The sequence below is a fragment of the Gossypium raimondii genome, chromosome 5 (genome assembly GCF_025698545.1).
Source record: "Gossypium raimondii isolate GPD5lz chromosome 5, ASM2569854v1, whole genome shotgun sequence".
NCBI lineage: Eukaryota > Viridiplantae > Streptophyta > Magnoliopsida > Malvales > Malvaceae > Gossypium > Gossypium raimondii.
In genome coordinates, this window is record NC_068569.1 from 56,916,060 (window position 1) to 56,935,026 (window position 18,967).

Consider the following 18,967-nt stretch of genomic DNA (forward strand, 5'->3'; position numbering starts at 1 on the left):
CTTTCCACTGGAAACTAAGAGTCATAGCATTGAAATCCATAACACTGGACTAAATTGCCTCATCCAATCAACCCCAAGTACCATATCACTCCCTCCTAGAGAAAGTACTCTGAAATCATGTGCTCGCATTTTGTTGTGCTAAATGGCTCCTCACCATTGGCCACTGTTATTGTCAAAGGATGAGATCGTTCTAATTCAACTCCTTCCTTGGCCCACTTGGGGGTAATAAAGTTGTGAGTGTTTCCACTATTAATTAAGACATTGATAGGCCTCCCTTTAATAGATCCTTAATATTCTGAGTGTACTGTGTCCAACACTCCCTATCAAGGCATTAATAGATATCTCCAATGTTCCATCATTTCTTTTTCTTCAGTTGCAACTTCCTTTTCCTCTATTATTTCTTCTTCCATGGAATTAAAATATTTAACCTTGCATTGATGGCCAGGAGTAAACTTTTCTCCATACCTAAAACTGAGGTCGTTGGCTCTTCTATAATCCAAAAAAGCTTTTCCGTTTTGGGAACTGACTTGGTTTGATTTCTAAGGTTGGGACAAGTCCTTTGAGTAAAGGTTAGGGTGAGGGTTTGGTTGAATTTGGTAATCAATCTGTACTGACATTTCATGCAATTTAGCTTGCCTGGCAGCAGTACCAGCAGTAGCTAAAGAAGAAGGCTTATTGGCCTTAACCCTGTGTTTAATTTCTTCCTTCAATCTACTGATGAAGCTGGATACAATATAATTTTCTTGCATAAATGATCTTAATTCTTAAAACTTCTCCTGGTAATATTCTACAATACTCTGTTGAACTAACTTGTTGAATTCCTCAACTACATCTGCACAGGTCCTATCACAAAATCTCTGACAAAGATCTACAACAAATTCAGGCCAAGTAGTTCGATGCTTTTGCAAAATATAGCCATCTTACCAAGTCTCTGCCTTTCCCACCAAATACATGGAAGCAATATCAACCTTCAGATCCTCAGCTACAGAAAACATTGAGAAATATCTTTGACATTTCTTGACCCACCCCAAGGTTTTTAGCAGTAGCAGCGTTGTTATTTTGATTTGTTTCAGGTAATGGAGGTTCAGATGAACTGTCAAGTTTAACCAAGTCTTGTATTTTGTTGGTATCTTTTTTTCAGGATTTGGGTTCATATTGGGAATTTAGTTTGGTTCCCCAAGTTGGAAGGTATAACTTTCATGCTCATCTATAACAATGACTTGTATTGGTTTTTTTTTTTTTTTATCTGCTTTTGATTAGGTATTAGTAGCTACCTGATTCATGTTGTTTCTTTGTGTTTCAGGTGTATTGGAGGAGGATTCTTCACCCTTTTTGGTCAATGACTCCAATATTCTACTAATATATCTCTGTGTTTCTACAAATGTGGCATCGATACTACTTTTTTGCTCTTCCCACCACTTAGGAATTTTGGTTTCATCTTGCAGGCTTTCTAATTGTTCCTGCACCATTGTATTTGCTCATGCAACTGTGTGAATCTAGTGCCCTCGGCTCCCACCATAGTGTTCACATTTTTTTGCTTTCCTAACTCGACTAGTGAATCTTTGTAGGCTCTGGTTGTCATAACCTTGGCAGTGACAAGAATTTTATAAAAGAAATGGAGAAGAAGAAGAAGAAGAAGATTGATAATTTCATTCATAAGGAAGATTAATCATAACATACGTACTAACATTTCTTTGTTAGTACCTCATGATGGTGCCATGTGTGACTTGTTGTGGTCGGATCCAGAAGATGTCGTCGATGGTTGGGCTTTGAGTCTGCGTGGTGCAGATTTCCCCTTCGGTAGCACCAACATTTTTTTGTTCAACCACACCAACAACATCGACTGTATATGTCGTGCCCATCAGTTGGTCATGGAAGGGTACAAATAGATGTTGAATAACCAAATAGTCACCATCTGGTCAGCTCCCAATTACCGCTACAGGTAAATGATTTTTTTGTCTTTCCTTGTGCCTATTAGTGGTTGGTTGGTTCATGGTGGTGATGATGCAAATATGGTATAACGTTGCTGCAACTTTGGAGGTGGATGAGAATCTCAACAAGCAATTTCGGGTGTTTAAAGCAGCACCACCTGAGGAAATGTGTTACAATATGAAGTTTGGTCTACGTTTTAGTGGTATCACATATTTATTTTCGTTCTCAACGTTTATATTGTCAATTTGATCTTTATTCCTTTTTAGTTAAATTTGGCTCTCAAATTTTTTTAAAAAAATCGGATTAGACTAATTTTTTTAACAAAAATACTAACTAAGATATTAAATCTTTAAACATATTAGCTCACATGACAATCCACCTATGCTTCAAGTTGTGTGAAAATTCATCACGCAAGTGCACGTGCCAAATCAAGTAATAAAGTGATAAGAAGATGCCGTTCCCATGCGGACCAAATTATAAGTTGCTAAGTACCAACTATTTCGTTTTATCTAATCCAAATCAAGAAAATAAATTATAGTTACTACTAAAATTAAACAAAACAAGATATTTTATTAAACTAAAACATTGAAAATTACTAAGTTTCTCAATCAATTTTAAGATCTTGGGACTCTAACTTCACCTATTTTAGTTAATCAATTATCTCTCATTCAATTGTTCAATCTATGTAATTACTAACCCAAGATTCAATGGCATTAACTAGACCCTTCGAGTATCTAGCTAAGTTAATCCCCCTTCCCCACTAGCTATATTCCTATGCTAGGCAAGTTGGGCTGAGTCACTACGAATAAACCTATTGGGTTGATAAAGGGCATCATGTATATTCCTTTCCTAGCCACAAATTAACTTATGCGTTTACACTACTAAAGATAATCCTAGTCTATTAGGTCTAGATCTAAACCTTAATTTTCTCTTCCAAGACAAATCAAAATTATCAAATTAATGCAACTTGGTGATTAGGTAACCAGATTAAATAAGCACGGGATTGAATAGATAATTAACAAAAATCAAAACAATTGAAGAGAGAATAAATTAATTAACTAAAAATAGGATCCATCATTGTTTCAAGAAAATTAAGCCCAGTCATGTTGATTTGAGAAAATCACACACAAAAAAAAAGATTCACAACAAACTTGCATCGATACAAAGTAAAAGGCAATAATCTAAAGAGAAAAATAATTATCGAATTGATTTCGAGCATTATGGATCTCTTTTTCTTCTCATCTTTACAAGCTTGAAGTTCCCCTTAGTGTGAGAGAATTGTTTCTTAGCCTCCAAGTTTATTCTCTTACTCTTTTTCCCATCTTTTCCCTTAAATCACGTCACCCCTTAATTTTAGGGTTTTAATCATTCTGCTTCATCGGACATAGAATTATGGTGGAGTGGATTGCTTGCTGTTTGAAAATTCTAAATTAAAGATTGTGCTTCACCGCACTGAAATCCGGTGGAGCAGAAAACTTCTCTTCATTACTTTTTTACTCTATGCTCCAAGCCTTCCGTTCTTTATTCGAAATCTACAACGTACAGAGAAAAATAGCAACTAATCTGAAATAACTCTAAAAATGATAAAAAAAAACATAATTAATCTGAAAAACTATAAAATGCACTAAAGATTAATCTAAATGCTAAAATTACCTCCTAAAATGCTATAAAAAATATACTAAAACAACTCTAAATATGAGAGTTATCACTTCACACTATTTAATTTTATGAATGTTTTATTTTTTAATTTCCAAATATTTTATATATTTTAAATTATTTTTTACGTGGCATATAGACAAACAGTACTATATTAGTATAAACTACATGTGGACTGACACACGGGTTGTCATACCACTGTCATTAAAAATTAATATTTCAATTAGCATTTCTATTAAACAAACAATTTGACTCATTTTGTGACATCCTTATTTTGGGCCTAGTCGGAACAGTGATTGCGGGACTACAAATCTGACATCAAAAAATTTATATTATTATTTTGATGTCTACAGTATGATACTAAAGTTGTGTGAAATTTTCATAAAGAAATTTCTTCGTTTGAGGGCTCAATTTAATAAAAAGGACTAAATCGTGTAAGGAGCAAAACTTGAGGTCTAATTGATAAAGGCACTAAATAGCTATAGAATTGAAAAGTATGAGCACTTACATGGTAATTATACCAATAGAAAAGTGAGGAGACAAAGATGGACATGTAGTAGGTGGATTTGGTGAAGTTATTAAAAGGTTAAATTGGTAAATAAGTTAATAGGTATAATAAGACAAAATAGCAAAAGCTATCATCTTTATTTTTCTTCTTCTTCAACCGTAATAAAAAAAAAAAAATGGCAGCCATGGAATGGGTTTCATTCGGCCAAGCTTTGGAGCTTGATAGTTGAGTGGTTTTTATTTCGTTTTTAATGATTTTTATGTTTTCGAAGCTTTGAAGCTTGATAGGTGAGCTTTGGAGTTAAATCGAGTTACCACGACTCCGAAAATATAGGAATTATTAAAAATGGGATAAAAACCACTCATCAAGCTCCAAAGTTTAGCCAAATGAAACCTATTCCATGGCTGCTATTTTATCTTATTATACCTATTAACTTATTTACCAATTTAACCTTTTAATAACTTCACCAAATCCACCTACTACATGTCCATCTTTGTCTCCTCACTTTTCTATTGGTATAATTACCATGCAAGTGCTCATACTTTTCAATTCTATAGCTATTTAGTGCCTTTATCAATTAGACCTAAAGTTTTGCTCCTTATATGATTTAGTCATTTTTATCAAATTGAACACTCAAACAAGGAAATTTCTTTATGAAAATTTTACACAACTTTAGTATCATACTGTAGACATCAAAATAATAATAATATAAATTTTTCTATGTTGGATTTGTGGTCCCGCAACTACTGTTCCGACTAGGCCTAAAATCAAGATGTTACACATTTTAAAAGGCTAATTAATGGTCAAAATTAACTAAAAAAGAACAGGAGTAAAATTGACAAAAGATGTAAACGTTGAGAGTTAAATTAATAAAAAAATTCAGATTTGTCATTTAAACCAGTTAGCTTGACATTAAATCTAATTCAATTGAATTTGATTATTAAATATAAAAAAATTGACTCCTTTTGAAATGCTAATGGTCAAATTTAGCTAAAAAAAAGAATAAGAGCAAAATTGACAAAAGATGCAAACATTGAGAACTAAATTGACAAAAAAAAAGGATTTGTCATTTAAACCAATTAACTTGAAATTAAATCTAATTCGGTCGAATTTGATTATTAAGTATAAAATATTAGAATCTAAATTTAGAATGACCTAAACCGAAAATGATTCGAAACTAAAATAATTCGAATATTAGATAACTCGTCTCTAAAAACTTGTATGATCTAAACTTAAATTGATCAGAACTCGAAGGAGCTAAATTGATAAGTAGAAAGGCATACATTAGATCCAAGTTGATTTGACGGTTAATGTCAAAGATCAAAGAAAAAAAGTTATTTGATTTTTAGTTTGTAGATTCATGACGTCGAAAGATGTTTCATGAATAAACTGAACTATAAAACAGGAGGACCGCTATTTTCAAATAAAAAAAATATAATAACTAAATGTCTTAAAATTAAAGTATAGAGGACTAAAACCATAAATAAACCAATAATATTGGGCTTTACATTGGCAGGCAAGTGGGCTACAATTAAAAAAAAAAAGAGAACTCATTTAATCAAAACCCAAAATTGAAAGGACAGTTTTGTGGTTATTCATCTTCTTGGTGGCCTGCTATTAGTTATCGCCATCACTGCTTCCTTCCAGGCTCCACACAGCATCTATTGAGGCTTCACTCCTTTTTAAAGGGTCAAATATTCAGTGTACCCAAACTGAGCTTTATCTCTTTTGAAGGACGAATTAGCCTTCCAAATCCAATTCAGGTCAGCTCTATCTTTGATTGCTTCTATATTTCTTGGTTTTCAATTCGAATGCTTTGGGATTCATTTATATGTATTGATGTTTCAATTTTTGTCTTTAATTTCGTGTCTATGCAAGATTTTTTCTTTTGGGTATTGAAGGTTTTATTGCTGTGTCTAGTTAATCCTTGAATTATGTTGTTTGGAGATGAATTTAGTCAAATTAACATAACTGATGCCATTAACACTATTCTTTTAGATTTAATAGTGTTTTTTATTACCAGATTAGTGTCTTAGAGGCATGTTGAAAGAATAAAACATGAGGTGTCTTGAGAGGAATCGGCTAGAGAAGTCTTTGAAGTGGTGGCTGTCGACCGGACCCTCTAACAGTGGAGGTGTTATGCTAAGTGGTGGGCCAAAAATGCTAAAAACATTTCCTTGGTGGATTAGGCGCTGCAGTCAAACTCTGTAAACCCCTTTGGGTTTTCCTTGGAGTAGGGAGACAAAACACGGGTCTAAAACCGAGCATAGACACCCGGGCACAATACCTCCATTGTTTGAGGGTCCGATCAGCTGCTCAGTGGATGATGCTTCAAAGACTTCTCCCGAAAGAGAGCCAACCCTTCAACAAGCTGCAATATATATGAATTATACTAATTAATTTTAACAAAATATGATAAACTTTTATTATAATTATGGAAGTTAAAATAAATTATGAATTAGTTTTAAAAAAAGAAAGAAAGAAAGAAAGAAAGAAAGAAAAGCAAATGGTGAAGTCATTATTCTTATAATAAGCATTCTTTTTAGATGATGGACATAATAATCTCAAACTAATTTATCTATATAACCACTGCTTTAGTACTGTTTGAGAGAAAAATCATACACCAAAAAGGAAATGATTACATGATATATTACCTTTTGAATTATTTTAGAAAATAATCATATATACTTGTTCTAGATAAAATGATAAATTTCTATTGATGAATATATAATGGCATTTCAAAGGAATCAAGACAGAACGAAGGGTATATCTTACTAATTTTACCCATTTTAATGTAATTTAGAAATTGAATTTATATCTATTTGCATTCGAGAAACGAAAGGTTTCAAGCTTATTATTTTACCTACTTGTTCTTGTGATAAGCATGAGATTCCAAAAACAAAAACAAAAGAAAAGAACCTCAAATTCATTAGACCAAAATTTTGAAGAAAAAATTAACACCCAAACTCCAAAGAATGTCTTTTTATAACTGATGATGTTTTTTTTATGAATGTTTTACTTGCTACATGGAGTACTATCATGATCTTACAACAATGGGTGAAATAATCCAAAACATAATAAAAGATCTCAACTTTTTGTTAAAAATTACAAAATAATTAAAAAAAAAACCGATTTTATCTATTTTTAATTGGTTTTTTCGATTCAACTTATATATTTAAACCATCGGACAAATCGATTCTCGGTTGAAGCTATCGATTTGATCTTGTACAACCATGCTTGGAGGTATGGTCTTATGATTGATTTATAACTGATGATGTTTTTTTATTTTTATGAATGTTTTACTTTCCACTTCGATCATAATTTGAGCTTGCTGTAATTTCTTGGTTTAATGTAATTTTTTGTCTCATGCATTTGGTAACTAAGTTCGCTTTGGTAGCTGCATTTGTTTTTGTCCATTTTGACGCTTAACATGGCAGCTAAGTCAATTTTGGTCTTTGAACTTGAATTCCATTAAATTTTGATTGTGATATTCTAAGATTATACCACATCATCCAAGTTCAGGAACCAAAATTGACCTAATTGCTAAGTTAAATTAAGGGAATATATATAAATATATATATTAACCATTAATTCTTCTTATTCAGGCTCCAACTAGCTTGTGGTGTAATAACAGAGATTATTGAAGGCGAAACTTTGGTTGATAAGGTAGTTCGATTCCTCTCATCTCATCTGCCTGCGCTTTAAATCATTAAGAAATGGCTTCATATTCCAAATTTCCAATATGTTTCCATTTATCAAAGCCCTTCCTTTCCCCTTCTAAGCCCTCTAAGTTTTCATTCTTTCACAACACATCCATCTCTTTCCAAAATATCCCTACTAAATCCCCACCTCCACTTCAATCATCTTCCTCCAGTTCCACCCAGCTCCAGCCCATAGAAGAACTCCCTCCAAAGCTCCAAGAAATAATCAAGCTTTTCCAATCTGTTGAAGAACCCAAAGCCAAGTACGAGCAGCTGATGTTTTATGGAAAAAACTTGAATCCACTTGATACACAGTTCAAAACTAAGGAGAACAAAGTTGAGGGCTGTGTTTCTCAGGTTTGGGTCAGGGCTTATCTCGATAAAGATAAGAATGTTGTTTACCAAGCTGATTCTGATTCTGTTTTAACTAAAGGGCTCGCTGCTTTGCTTGTTAATGGATTGTCCGGAAGGCCTGTCCAAGAAGTTTTGAGGGTTTCTCCTGATTTTGCAGTGCTCCTTGGGCTGCAACAGAGCTTGACACCTTCAAGGAATAATGGGTTTTTGAACATGTTGAAGTTGATGCAAAGGAAAGCACTTGAACTGCTTATTGAAGCTGAAAAAGGTAGTGAGTCTTCAGGTAATGGTCAGATTGTGAATGATAACAGTGAAAACACAAGTTTAGATTCAAAAGTTGATGAGAATTCAGGTGCTGTAGCTAGTTCTCAAAATGGTAGTGAAGAAAATTCAAGTGGATTGGGAAGTAGAGGGATGAGGATCAAAGAGAAGCTAGAGAGGGAGCTTAGTCCTATTGAGTTGGAAGTAGAGGATGTTTCTTATCAACATGCTGGACATGCTGGTGTGAGGGGCAGTGATGGGGAAACACATTTTAATCTCAGAATTGTGTCCAAAGAATTTGAAGGGAAGAGCTTGGTTAAAAGGCATAGGTTAGTTTATAGTTTGTTGGATGAGGAGTTGCAAAGTGGATTGCACGCCTTGTCTATAGTGGCAAAGACACCATCTGAAGTTGAAGCAAAATGAAGGTATGTTTGTTTCTCATGACTAATGAAAAATATACTTTTTTTAATAAATTTTCATATGCTTTACTTTGTAGGCTTCCTAAAGCTTCTTAATTGAGAAATGAGATGATTGTTCCTTGGATTTTTTATGAATAACTGCCTATTTGGCTGTTCTGTTTGGATAACGTTTCGAATTATTCGATGCCAAGGGTTTTCAGTCATGTTCTTAGTGTCCTTGGTTGGAATTTCATATAAAAGTTTCAGGAATTTGATTTGATGTAAATGTGCAACTGTGAGTTGTGTGGGACTTCATGGCCTAATCCTACATGAGAGACTGTCACTAACATGGATATGATAAGTAATGGTTAAAATATGCCATAAGTCTTTGTACTCTTCACAAATTTGAAATTTTGTCCTTGTACTTTTATTTCTAGGAATTTAGTCCCTCTACTTTTCATATTTCAAAATTCAAGTCTAATTGTTAATACTGTTAATTTTTTTGTAAAATTTGCTACTGTGACATTTTGAATAAAAAGTACTTGGTAGTAATATAACTAAAAAATGATGTTGTAATGAACTTGAATTTAACAAAATAATTTTAACAGTGTTAATAGTTGGACTTGAATTTTGAAATCTAAAAAGTATAGGGACTAAATTCTAAATTTACAAAATTACAAGGACTTATGGCATATTTTAACCATAAGTAATACACCTCTTTGTAGATTCATTCCTCTGTTTAACTCTTTGAACATTCATACCATGTTAGCAATAAAAGATCATGATATTCTGTTCTATTAATATGTTAAAACATGGTTGTTCACTTGTTCTCTCATTAAATTTAAGGCTATTTAAACATAATCAAGTTGAAGCAAAATGAAGAGCTGTCATGGCTAGTGAAAAATATGGTCTTTTATAATATATTTGATATGTTTTACTTTGTAGGGTTTAGAAGGTGCTTAATTGAGACACGGGATTCTTGTTAGTCGGTTGTTTGAATAACTTAAAAAAAAAGAAAAAAGATTATTATCAATCATGTTCATGGTTTTTCATATAGAAGCTCAGGGCTATGATTTGAAGTAAATGTGCAGCTGTGAGTTGTATGGACTTCAAGGCCTAATACTGCATGAGGAGCTCTAACTAACATGTATATGATAAATAATACATCTCTTTGTTGATCCTTTCCCTCTATTTTGCTCTTTGTACATTCACGTCATTCTGTTCTATCAAATATGTAAATGAGTGTTCATTATGTTCTATCATTAAATTTCATTGTTAAGGCTGTTGAAACATAATTGGTCATTTATATTGGTGTTACATACTCGTGCATTCTTTCTTCTCTTTGCTAGCAATTTTATTTCAGATTATCGCATGTGAGCTAAACATTTGACTATTACTCTAATTTTGGTAAAAGTACCATAGAAACCCCTATACTAGGAGTTAGATAGCATTTTGCACCTGTATTAAAAAAATGGGCAAATTGATCCCTGTACGTTAGATTAAAGAGCAAACTGGTTCTTTCCGTTAAAAATTTCATTCCTTTCTATTGTTAAAAACTTAGGTAGCTAACGGAATAACCAGACAGTTACACATGACATGCCACGTGTACCTTATGTTGATATACAGGAATCAGTTTTTAACAATAGAAATAGATAGAATTTTTAATAGAATGATTAGTTTACTCTTTGATCTTATGTGCACAGACTAATTGTCCATTTTTTTTTAGTAAAGGAGGCAAAATGGAATCTAATTCTTAATACAAGGGCCTTCATGGTACTTTTACCCTCTAATTTCTATAATATAGATTATGATTGTAAGTTTACAATGTAAAGTAGGGCATTATTGGTTGTATTGAGAGTTAGATTAGGGGAACTAAAACAATCAGAATGTCTTGGATAAGAGACCAGTGGTGAAAATTGATGCAATGTGTTTATGGCATACTATCAATGTCCCAATGGATGATCCACATCTTGCACTTGATCCTTAAATTTTTTTCACTATATGGTTAGTTGTGTGGGTACTTATTGCTTAGTTCATCGTATCTTTTATGTAAAATGATTAGCTTTGGCAAATCTTGAGAGCTGGCGATTACAATGGTGTATAATATTATTGCTTTAACGTGCAGGGATGTGTTTGTCATTGTTGTGTGACTCCAAAGCCTTACTTGTTAATCATGATAAATTAAGTGAAGACTATGTCCTGAGCCTTGTGGTAGACAGTTTATGAGTGAACATTGAGGGACTGCAAAGTGTCTTGTAGATTATGTTAAATTGCATTTAGCATTCATCTTTTCACTCTATTGTAAAAGTTATGTTGCTCCCACTTTTTACTATTTCTACCCTTGATTTTTCTTCACCATTAAATCAGAGTTTAAGACATACTTAAGCTCTCCAACTTCCGTCCTCCTGGTTATTGCAATGGTGTATTCATGTCTAGAACTCGAGTTTAAGTAACTTAGATGGATCAAAAGCCCTTTTTGAACCTACGTGACCTTATTTTCTGGTTGATTGTTAATGATTAATTGTTGGGGGAAACTTCCATGAAAATTCCGTTTGGGCTTGGTATTTGTGAATTATTACAGTTCAAGATTATCCTTAGAGGACCGATTTGGAACAGTGGTTAAAGTTTGCATTATGTATTTAGGTAGGATTTTGAACCGTAATTCAGTTCAATACAACTACTAAGCACGTAGGGTTTGACAGACAAATATTTTATTGAGGAGAAACTTGAAAGCAAACTGATTTGGACTCCCTGCCTTTTAGAAGCTTCTAAGGACCAATTAGTTTGATTTGAATTATTATAAAAATAGTTATATATATTCTTTCTTTTTTTTTTAAAAAATTAATTAATATATCCAATTAATCCTTATTAATATGATATAATAACTAGCATTTTCATTTTCATTTTTATCATTTGAATATAAAATATATATATAATGATTATTGATCTTATATAATGTGATTAAATCTAAAACTAATGAATTGTAATATCATCACATTTAAGCTCACTTTAATATGGTTAAAGGTAAATGATAATTAAGTCTAGGAGGTGCCTGTCATCAGTTGTGGACTCATTCTGTTGAAAAGACTATCTGGACAACGAATGGCCTGATTTTCATTAGAAATGTGGAATCGTTTGGTCACTAAACATCACGTGGGTTCAATTTATTCCATCAAAGTCAAAATGAAGGATAGAATTTATCTTATCATAAACATTCTCGTCCCATCAAAGACATCCTTTCTACTCAAGTTCAACGTATTAACACCATATTACATGGGACCTCAACCTATAAATACTCCCAAGAACAATGAAGAGGGAATCAACTCTTGAAAATACTAAGCTTACATTTTACCAATACTCTTTAAAGTTCTTATCTTTAGCATTTTCTCCACCCTTGTTCTCCTTAGCCTCCAGTTCTCTCCTTAACTAGTTGAATCGACTTCCATAGCATCTACCACTTTCTTCTTTGAACTCATTCCTTATTGTATTGTTCTATCAATAATTTGTGCGGTGAGCGTGGACGACATAACTTCTTAATCTTAAAGTGTTACCCCTCTGCTCCACAAAGCACTCCCATCCCACTAGTCTCGAGTACTTCCATTGACCTAAATCCTGCACAAACCCTTCCTTCTCCCTCCACCCAAGATCTCATTTACAGTATGCGAGCGTCATCCTTCCCACATTATAATAGTTGGTACAGGCTTTGAAAGTTGCACCAACAGGAGTTATTCCTCCAGTCACCGCTACTCCATCAACAACTGTAACATATCAATCACAGCCTAGTGTGACTCCTCCTAAGCCATTTGACCATATAGCCACTACCTAAAAAAAGTTGTAACATGCCTCACAACCACATCTCCTCTGTCGACTACGATTCCCATCCCATTAAACCAAAGGTCCCATCAATAGGCATCAGGTCCTCAACCTCATGATTCATAGACCTAAGAGAAATTGCAACATCTGGAAGAGCAATTTTCTTAGCAAGAACGTGGCTTCAAGGAGTAGAAAAAATAACGTATCCTTGACCAAAGGAATGCCCAGAATGAACAACTCATTGTCGAACTTAGGGCAACATCAAAGGTTTCCAAGCTAGACAATCTTGCTCGACAAGAAGATGAGGCTTAGTCTGCCCTCCGTAGAGAATGAAAGTGTAATAACCTGAAAAACATTCGAAGAAATAATGTTGACCTCTTGACTATATCCTAACACTCTTGGAGCAAAATCTCTGTAGAGGAACAACTCAAGACCTTCAAGGTAGAGCTAATGCAAAAAGTAAAATGAATGAAAACAGACAAATCTGTTTAGAATTACTCCAATGAGCCACTAGCACTCGAAATTTTGAAAAACCACATCTCCAACTTCTTCAAGCTTCCAAAGTTGTTCTATAATAGATTGGGGGATTCAGAAGACCATTTGGCCCAATATAATAACCATATGAACATATTGGAGGCATTCAATTGGGTAAAATATAGAGTTTTCTCCATGACCCTCTCGCAAATAGCTCGACAGTGATACCTATTGTTGCCTCAAGGATCAATCCACTCCTTTGAGCAGTTAGCTGAATAGTTCATGAGCTTTTTTTTGGCAAATAAGACCCTCTAGTAATCCCTAGCATATTTGATGACCATTCGTCAAGAAGCAAAAGAATCCCTCTGCGATTATGTTAAAAGATTTAGTGTTGCTACCATGATTACGAAGGGAGTCACAAATGAGTAGGACAGTCAAGCTTTTATAGCTAGGACCTCTCATAAGCATCTAAGGCACATTACCGTTGTGAATAATCTAACCAAACTTTCCCACCATTATAAAATGGTACATAAATTCTCAAAAAGAGATGAGGTTGAAAAGGCACGTGTTGATTATTCTGCGTTAGCATCCTGCTAGAGTAACTATCTGTGAAGATCACCTCCTAAGATATTTCAAGGCTATCAACAACTAAGGACTAATCTAGAGGTAGGCAGATGCAGACATGGACCTTATAACCAATTAAACTAGAGAAACAGCTAGAGAGTGAACAATATCTATGCCATGGATCGTTAAGGACCCATCTGTAATTATAAGGGAAGGCGAGATCTGCAACCCAGAGTTTCATACAACCGCTTCAGGACCTACCATGAGCTTAACTGCCTTTCAACCCAGATACTTGACCAAGTAAAAAACCAAAGAATCTTGGAAGTGGCCCCACATCTCCCGCTCAGTGAGCATTGCAACAAATCCAATCATCATTACAAGTACCACAATGCTCGGGGGTATTGAACCGAACAATGTGTGCATTTAAATAATGCCATTGAAACTACTATCTCGAAGAAGCATCTCAGGTAGTTCTTGGCTCAAGAGCCCCATCAGTCAAATAAGGTTTAGGACAAAGAAATAGGACAATCATGATCTAAGGGCAATGATAGGATAAGTAGCCATTTAGAGGAATCATTGACGTTCTGGTAGGGAGCAAGCATGCAGAATGGGTTTCATTGAACTTTAAGTGAAAGACTCATATGGGAAGTATCCTATCAGTTTTCTCCATGGCCAAGAAGCCCAAATCTTCCCGTAGGAATCTTCGATTCTTAAAGTGTGATGTGAAAAAAGTTTTGGATGTAAAAGGAGAAGACCCCTTGATGGTCTCAGCTAATATTTATTTCTTTTAGGTCAGGAGGATCTTAATTGATACAAGCAACTCTATTGACATTTTAACGGCAAAAGTTTTCTACCAAATGGGGCTTAAAGATGCGCAACTCAAGCTTGAACCTCAAAGCTAAGAAATGATTGGGTTGGTATTTGGTGACACCTCCCTCTCACGGTCCAGAAGGTAGCACAGGTTGGTGATATAATAGATAGGCTTTAAAGTTGCTCCTCGAAAACATCTGACTAACATGAATCTCACATGAATGGGAAAGGCATAAGAAGCTAAGGGCACAGTCTCATCATTATCAAAGTCATCTGTTATATCTTGGGTAGTATACCCGCTAACACCCCTCTCCTCAAGACAGTACTTGAAAACACCTCTCAAAGTGATTTCAAAGGGGACCACCAATGACTCCTCTTGGTTCATCATCTTGAAACGAGAACCACTAGGAATATCCTACAAGCGTGGATAGTAGAAGCAAGTCCCAAAAAATAACCTCAAAAATCAGTCTTCATTCAACTTTTGCAAAAAATAAAGTATCAAAATAACTGACCGGAAGGGTGTATTCCTTTCTTGCAAGCCATAGTAAATAAACCAAAAGTAGCCATCAAGAAAGACTCGTCGGTTGACCTGGTGCTACGTGGAAGTCATACAAAACATTTCAAATGTAGTTTGAGAAGGGAAGTGTGAAACTCGCTCTAAGAAGAAATAGTGAGAGGTAGAACTCGAGTTTTCCACCGGTGGAATCAGGGCCAAAGACCTTACTTAGATGATACAGCCCTTCTAAGATATTAAACTCACATTTGTGATCTTTGGTGAACAAACCACAGCATAGTAGCAAATTTTTCATTTCCCAAGGGGTCATGGAGAACAAATAACTGAGGCTAACAACAGGCTCATCACATGCCCTTTCGGATTTTGTAGCAGTAGCTCTGTTAAACTTCGTTGTGACAACTTTTTGACTCTTTGCCACCGCTTTTAGACAGCCAGTGTGACTGTCACCTTTGCTTTGACTTCTACCAGACTGTTCACCTCCCTTGGCCATTTTCTCAACAAAAGTACAAAAAATTGCTCTAATAATAATAAGAAGAACAATCACAAGGTGAAACGAAGTAAACAAATCGTTATAATGCAAAAATCGTTGAAAAAAATTAATAGAAACAAGAAAATCACCTATAGCAGTTATAGTAATTTCAAAACAAAAAAGGAGGCAAAAATAACTTTGAAGATTACAACTTGGAATATATAGAGCTATCTCTCAAAACACATCTTTTTGAAGAACAAGTGACACCCAATAGAAATTTACCACTTGTCTCAAAAGACTGTTGTTCATCATTATCATGGCTCCCTATGACAATCTCAAACGTTGGGAATTAACGTTTCGTCATAGAATAAAGCCACGATTCGAAACAACTTGGAAAGAAGTTATCAGAACAGAGTTTTTCGAGGAAGGTCACTTTATAACCCTCCTCTTGACTCAAAGGGAGGGAATATTGTTATACCCTATTCGCGATAAGGCACGTGGCAAGCCTATGAGATGTCTAAACAGTAAGCCTACCATTAACAAGCTGAGAGGTCATCTGTGAATTAATCCTTCTAAAAGGAATATTCGGGCAACGAATCGTCTGATCTTCATTGGGAACGTGGAATCTTTGGTCACCAAACATCATGTGGGCTTAACTGCTTTATCCTATCAGAATCAGAATGAAGGACATGATCTATCTTGTCACAAACATTCTCATCCCATCAAAGACATCCTTCCCACGCGCTCTATAGTACCTCTAAGAACAATGAAAAGGGGATCGACTCTTGAAAATACTAAGCCTACATTATGTCAATACTTTTTGAAGTTCTTATCTTCAACATTCTTCCCACCTTTGTTCTCCTTAGCCTCTAACTCTCCACCCTGACTGGGTGAACCAACTTCCATACCATCCATCATTCTCTTCTCTATACTCCTTCATTGTGGTATCAATGTATCAACAAAAATCCTAATCAAATCATAAACTAACATGAATTTATACAAATACATATCCACCTTACATCTCATATTTTATTTTGGGAAACCTTCAATATCGTATATGTAATGGTGCATTAAAAAAGAAGATAAAGCTAAACATGCATTTGTCTCAACCCTATTTTTATTTATGATTTCTTCTTGAATTTTTAACATTTGTTTTTAAAATTATATAAGATTTTTTATTTTTTATTTTTGTAACTAATGATATTTTTATTTTTTAAAGGGTAAACTACTAAAATAGTCACTTTTATTTGCATCAGGTTACATTTTAATCACTTATGTTTGAAATGTTACATTTTAGTCACTTACGATATCGTTTTGCTACGAAATGGTCACTTTATTGTTAAGATCTGTTACCTTCCAAACGACAATATGATGTGACAGTTAAACCATAATATCTGCCATTAAAACGTTATCATTTTAGTCACGTTATTGGTTTGACTATGTCCTTTTTGTTTGTCACATATACAGAAAAAATGAAATGATGGACCACCTTTTTTGCCCAAAAAAAGAAAAATATAATATTTGAACCCAAAATCTATATAAAGAACAAAAAATTCATTATTTACTGTAATCCATGCCTAGACTCTCTATTGAATCGATCTTTTGTTCTTTCATTTTGAATAAAAAAATCCAATTGATTGATGGAGCACTCAATTTGATTTCTATTGTTTCGATTCAACAAAGATGATTATAAAAATGAACGATTTTTTCAGTTAGAATGGAAACGAAAACTAAAAAAAAAAGGAAACCAAGGGTTTCTTTTTCAATTCAAGGATTAATTTGATGCACTGGGTTTGGTTATTTCGGAAAACCAAATTAACATTTTCCTTTAATTAATTTAGAAAATTCAATTAATTAAATTTATTTAATTAAAAAAATAATTAATTTACTTGAATTAACATCCACGTTGGCATTTAAAATATATTTTAACTGCCACATCGGATTGTCGTTTGAAAGGTAAAACATCTTAACAACAGAGTGACCATTTCGTAACAAAACGATAACATAAGTGATTAAAACATAACATTAAGTGATTAAAATACAACTTGAGACAAACAAAAATAACTATTTTGAGAGGTTACCTATTTTTAAAAGCTTATTGCATTTTTAATTTTTTAAAAATATTTAGTCAATTTTAGATTTTTTTTTGAAATTTTAGATTTTTTAACTTTCAGGCAAAATTATATTTAAATTTCTTTTATAAATTTATAGATTTTGATATTTTTATATAAAAAAGGATATAAAATGTAGTATATAGACTTATTTTTATTTTAAAAAAATCATCTTTTCTTCGTTTCTTTTCCATTAAAAACATGGAAGAACCATAAATAGTCATTTCTTCATAATAATACATTAAGATAATTGGGGATAAAAAATGTATATTTACTCAATTCCCGCCTATGAAACAAAGCATTTGTGTCCAAACATCAATTGCAAAAAAGGGGGAATAATCCCTAATTTTCCTTCTTCTTTTTTGGTCTACCAGCACTGATCGGTTTCCCATCTTCGGATCGGGTACGCCCGAGTCCTAACCCGTCTCGCACGTACCCCCAACGACATATCGTACACGGCTCTGGCCGTCGGATCCGACAATGTCGCGTAAGCGTTACGAATCTCGATGAAATCGCGGCCGTCCGATGAGGATCCGTTCGCGTCGGGATGGTAAACCTTGGCCAGGCTTCGATACGCCGTCTTGATCTCGTTCAACGACGCCGTTCTCTCCACCCTCAGTATCTCGTACAAACTCCCCGCCAGAGCCACCGCCGCGCTATTGCTTTCAGTAGCGGTGGCCGACTTGAAAGACGCCGCTTGTGCCGAAGTCCTCAGGGAGGATGAAGTCTTGTTGGGGGAGAAAGCGTGGATGGATTTAGGGAGGAAAGGGGAAGGGAGGGTTGCATACATTGGGGAAAGAAGGGATGAGAGCATAAAGAATTTGGTAGGTCACAGGTGAATGAATCTTGTATTTATAAGGGTCAAAAGCTAGAAGATGTGGGTGCCGATATTTAAGACAGAGAATCTGAAAAATAAAAATCAAAATATATTTATATAAAAAAAAAAAAAAAAAAAACAGTGTGGGCTGTTTTGTCTGCTGCTGGTTTCTTCCATTTGATTCCGACATTATTGCAGGTATTGTCTTAACTCTTAATTTTCTGATTTTTTTCTTCTTTTTACTTATAAGCCTTCTAGAAGATATCTTGTTTCCGAGCCATTTTTTCCGGCTCAGCGCTACTTGTCTTTTTGTTTTGGGGTAATATTATTTCATTTTTGCCCCTAAACTTGGGAAATAAATTCATTTTAGTACGTACTTTGTTTCGTTATTTTGGTTCCTGAACTTGAAAATTATAAAAGTTTGATGATGTGGTGTTTTAAAATTGCGCCACATTATCACTTGAAAATTAAAAATTTTATATAAATATTTAGGTGATAATATGCTACAATCTCATTATATAATATTCGGTGTTTTAATAACTGGATCGATGGTTGAACAATTCAAATCATTAGTTTCCAATTTGA

At 34.1% G+C, this 18,967-nt stretch overlaps 2 protein-coding genes and 1 long non-coding RNA gene across 7 annotated transcripts; 2 read left to right on the top strand and 1 right to left on the bottom strand.

Moving 5' to 3' along the window:
- The first annotated feature begins 283 nt into the window (after nt 1–283).
- LOC105768613 (uncharacterized) lies at nt 284–2,167 on the top strand. Of its 3 annotated transcripts, none has more exons than XR_008196003.1 (4): nt 284–575; nt 841–1,032; nt 1,142–1,188; nt 1,304–2,167. It is a non-coding gene; the product is annotated as an uncharacterized LOC105768613 (long non-coding RNA). The 3 variants fall into 3 exon arrangements; XR_008196002.1 differs by having other exon boundaries at nt 289–569; XR_001125870.2 differs by having other exon boundaries at nt 285–1,032.
- A 3,523-nt stretch (nt 2,168–5,690) lies between these two features.
- LOC105768614 (sufE-like protein 1, chloroplastic/mitochondrial) lies at nt 5,691–11,295 on the top strand. Of its 3 annotated transcripts, none has more exons than XM_012588636.2 (3): nt 5,691–5,859; nt 7,702–8,837; nt 10,936–11,295. In XM_012588636.2, the coding sequence occupies exon 2, from the start codon at nt 7,813–7,815 to the stop codon at nt 8,833–8,835; it is 1,023 nt and encodes a 340-aa protein (XP_012444090.1). In that variant the 5' UTR covers nt 5,691–5,859; nt 7,702–7,812; the 3' UTR covers nt 8,836–8,837; nt 10,936–11,295. The 3 variants fall into 3 exon arrangements, with proteins under 3 accessions (XP_012444090.1, XP_012444089.1, XP_012444091.1); XM_012588635.2 differs by lacking the exon at nt 10,936–11,295 and adding an exon at nt 9,756–10,127; XM_012588637.2 differs by lacking the exon at nt 10,936–11,295 and adding an exon at nt 9,868–10,127.
- A 6,520-nt stretch (nt 11,296–17,815) lies between these two features.
- LOC105768616 (chaperone protein dnaJ 11, chloroplastic) lies at nt 17,816–18,443 on the bottom strand. The gene has a single exon (XM_012588638.2). The coding sequence runs from the start codon at nt 18,377–18,379 to the stop codon at nt 17,933–17,935; it is 447 nt and encodes a 148-aa protein (XP_012444092.1). The 5' UTR covers nt 18,380–18,443; the 3' UTR covers nt 17,816–17,932.
- Nucleotides 18,444–18,967: the final 524 nt, after the last annotated feature.

Bases quoted from the DNA above. Each gene is read 5' to 3' on its own strand.
- LOC105768614 (XM_012588636.2), top strand. From the start codon at position 7,813: ATGGCTTCATATTCCAAATTTCCAATATGTTTCCATTTATCAAAGCCC.
- LOC105768616 (XM_012588638.2), bottom strand. From the start codon at position 18,379: ATGCTCTCATCCCTTCTTTCCCCAATGTATGCAACCCTCCCTTCCCCT.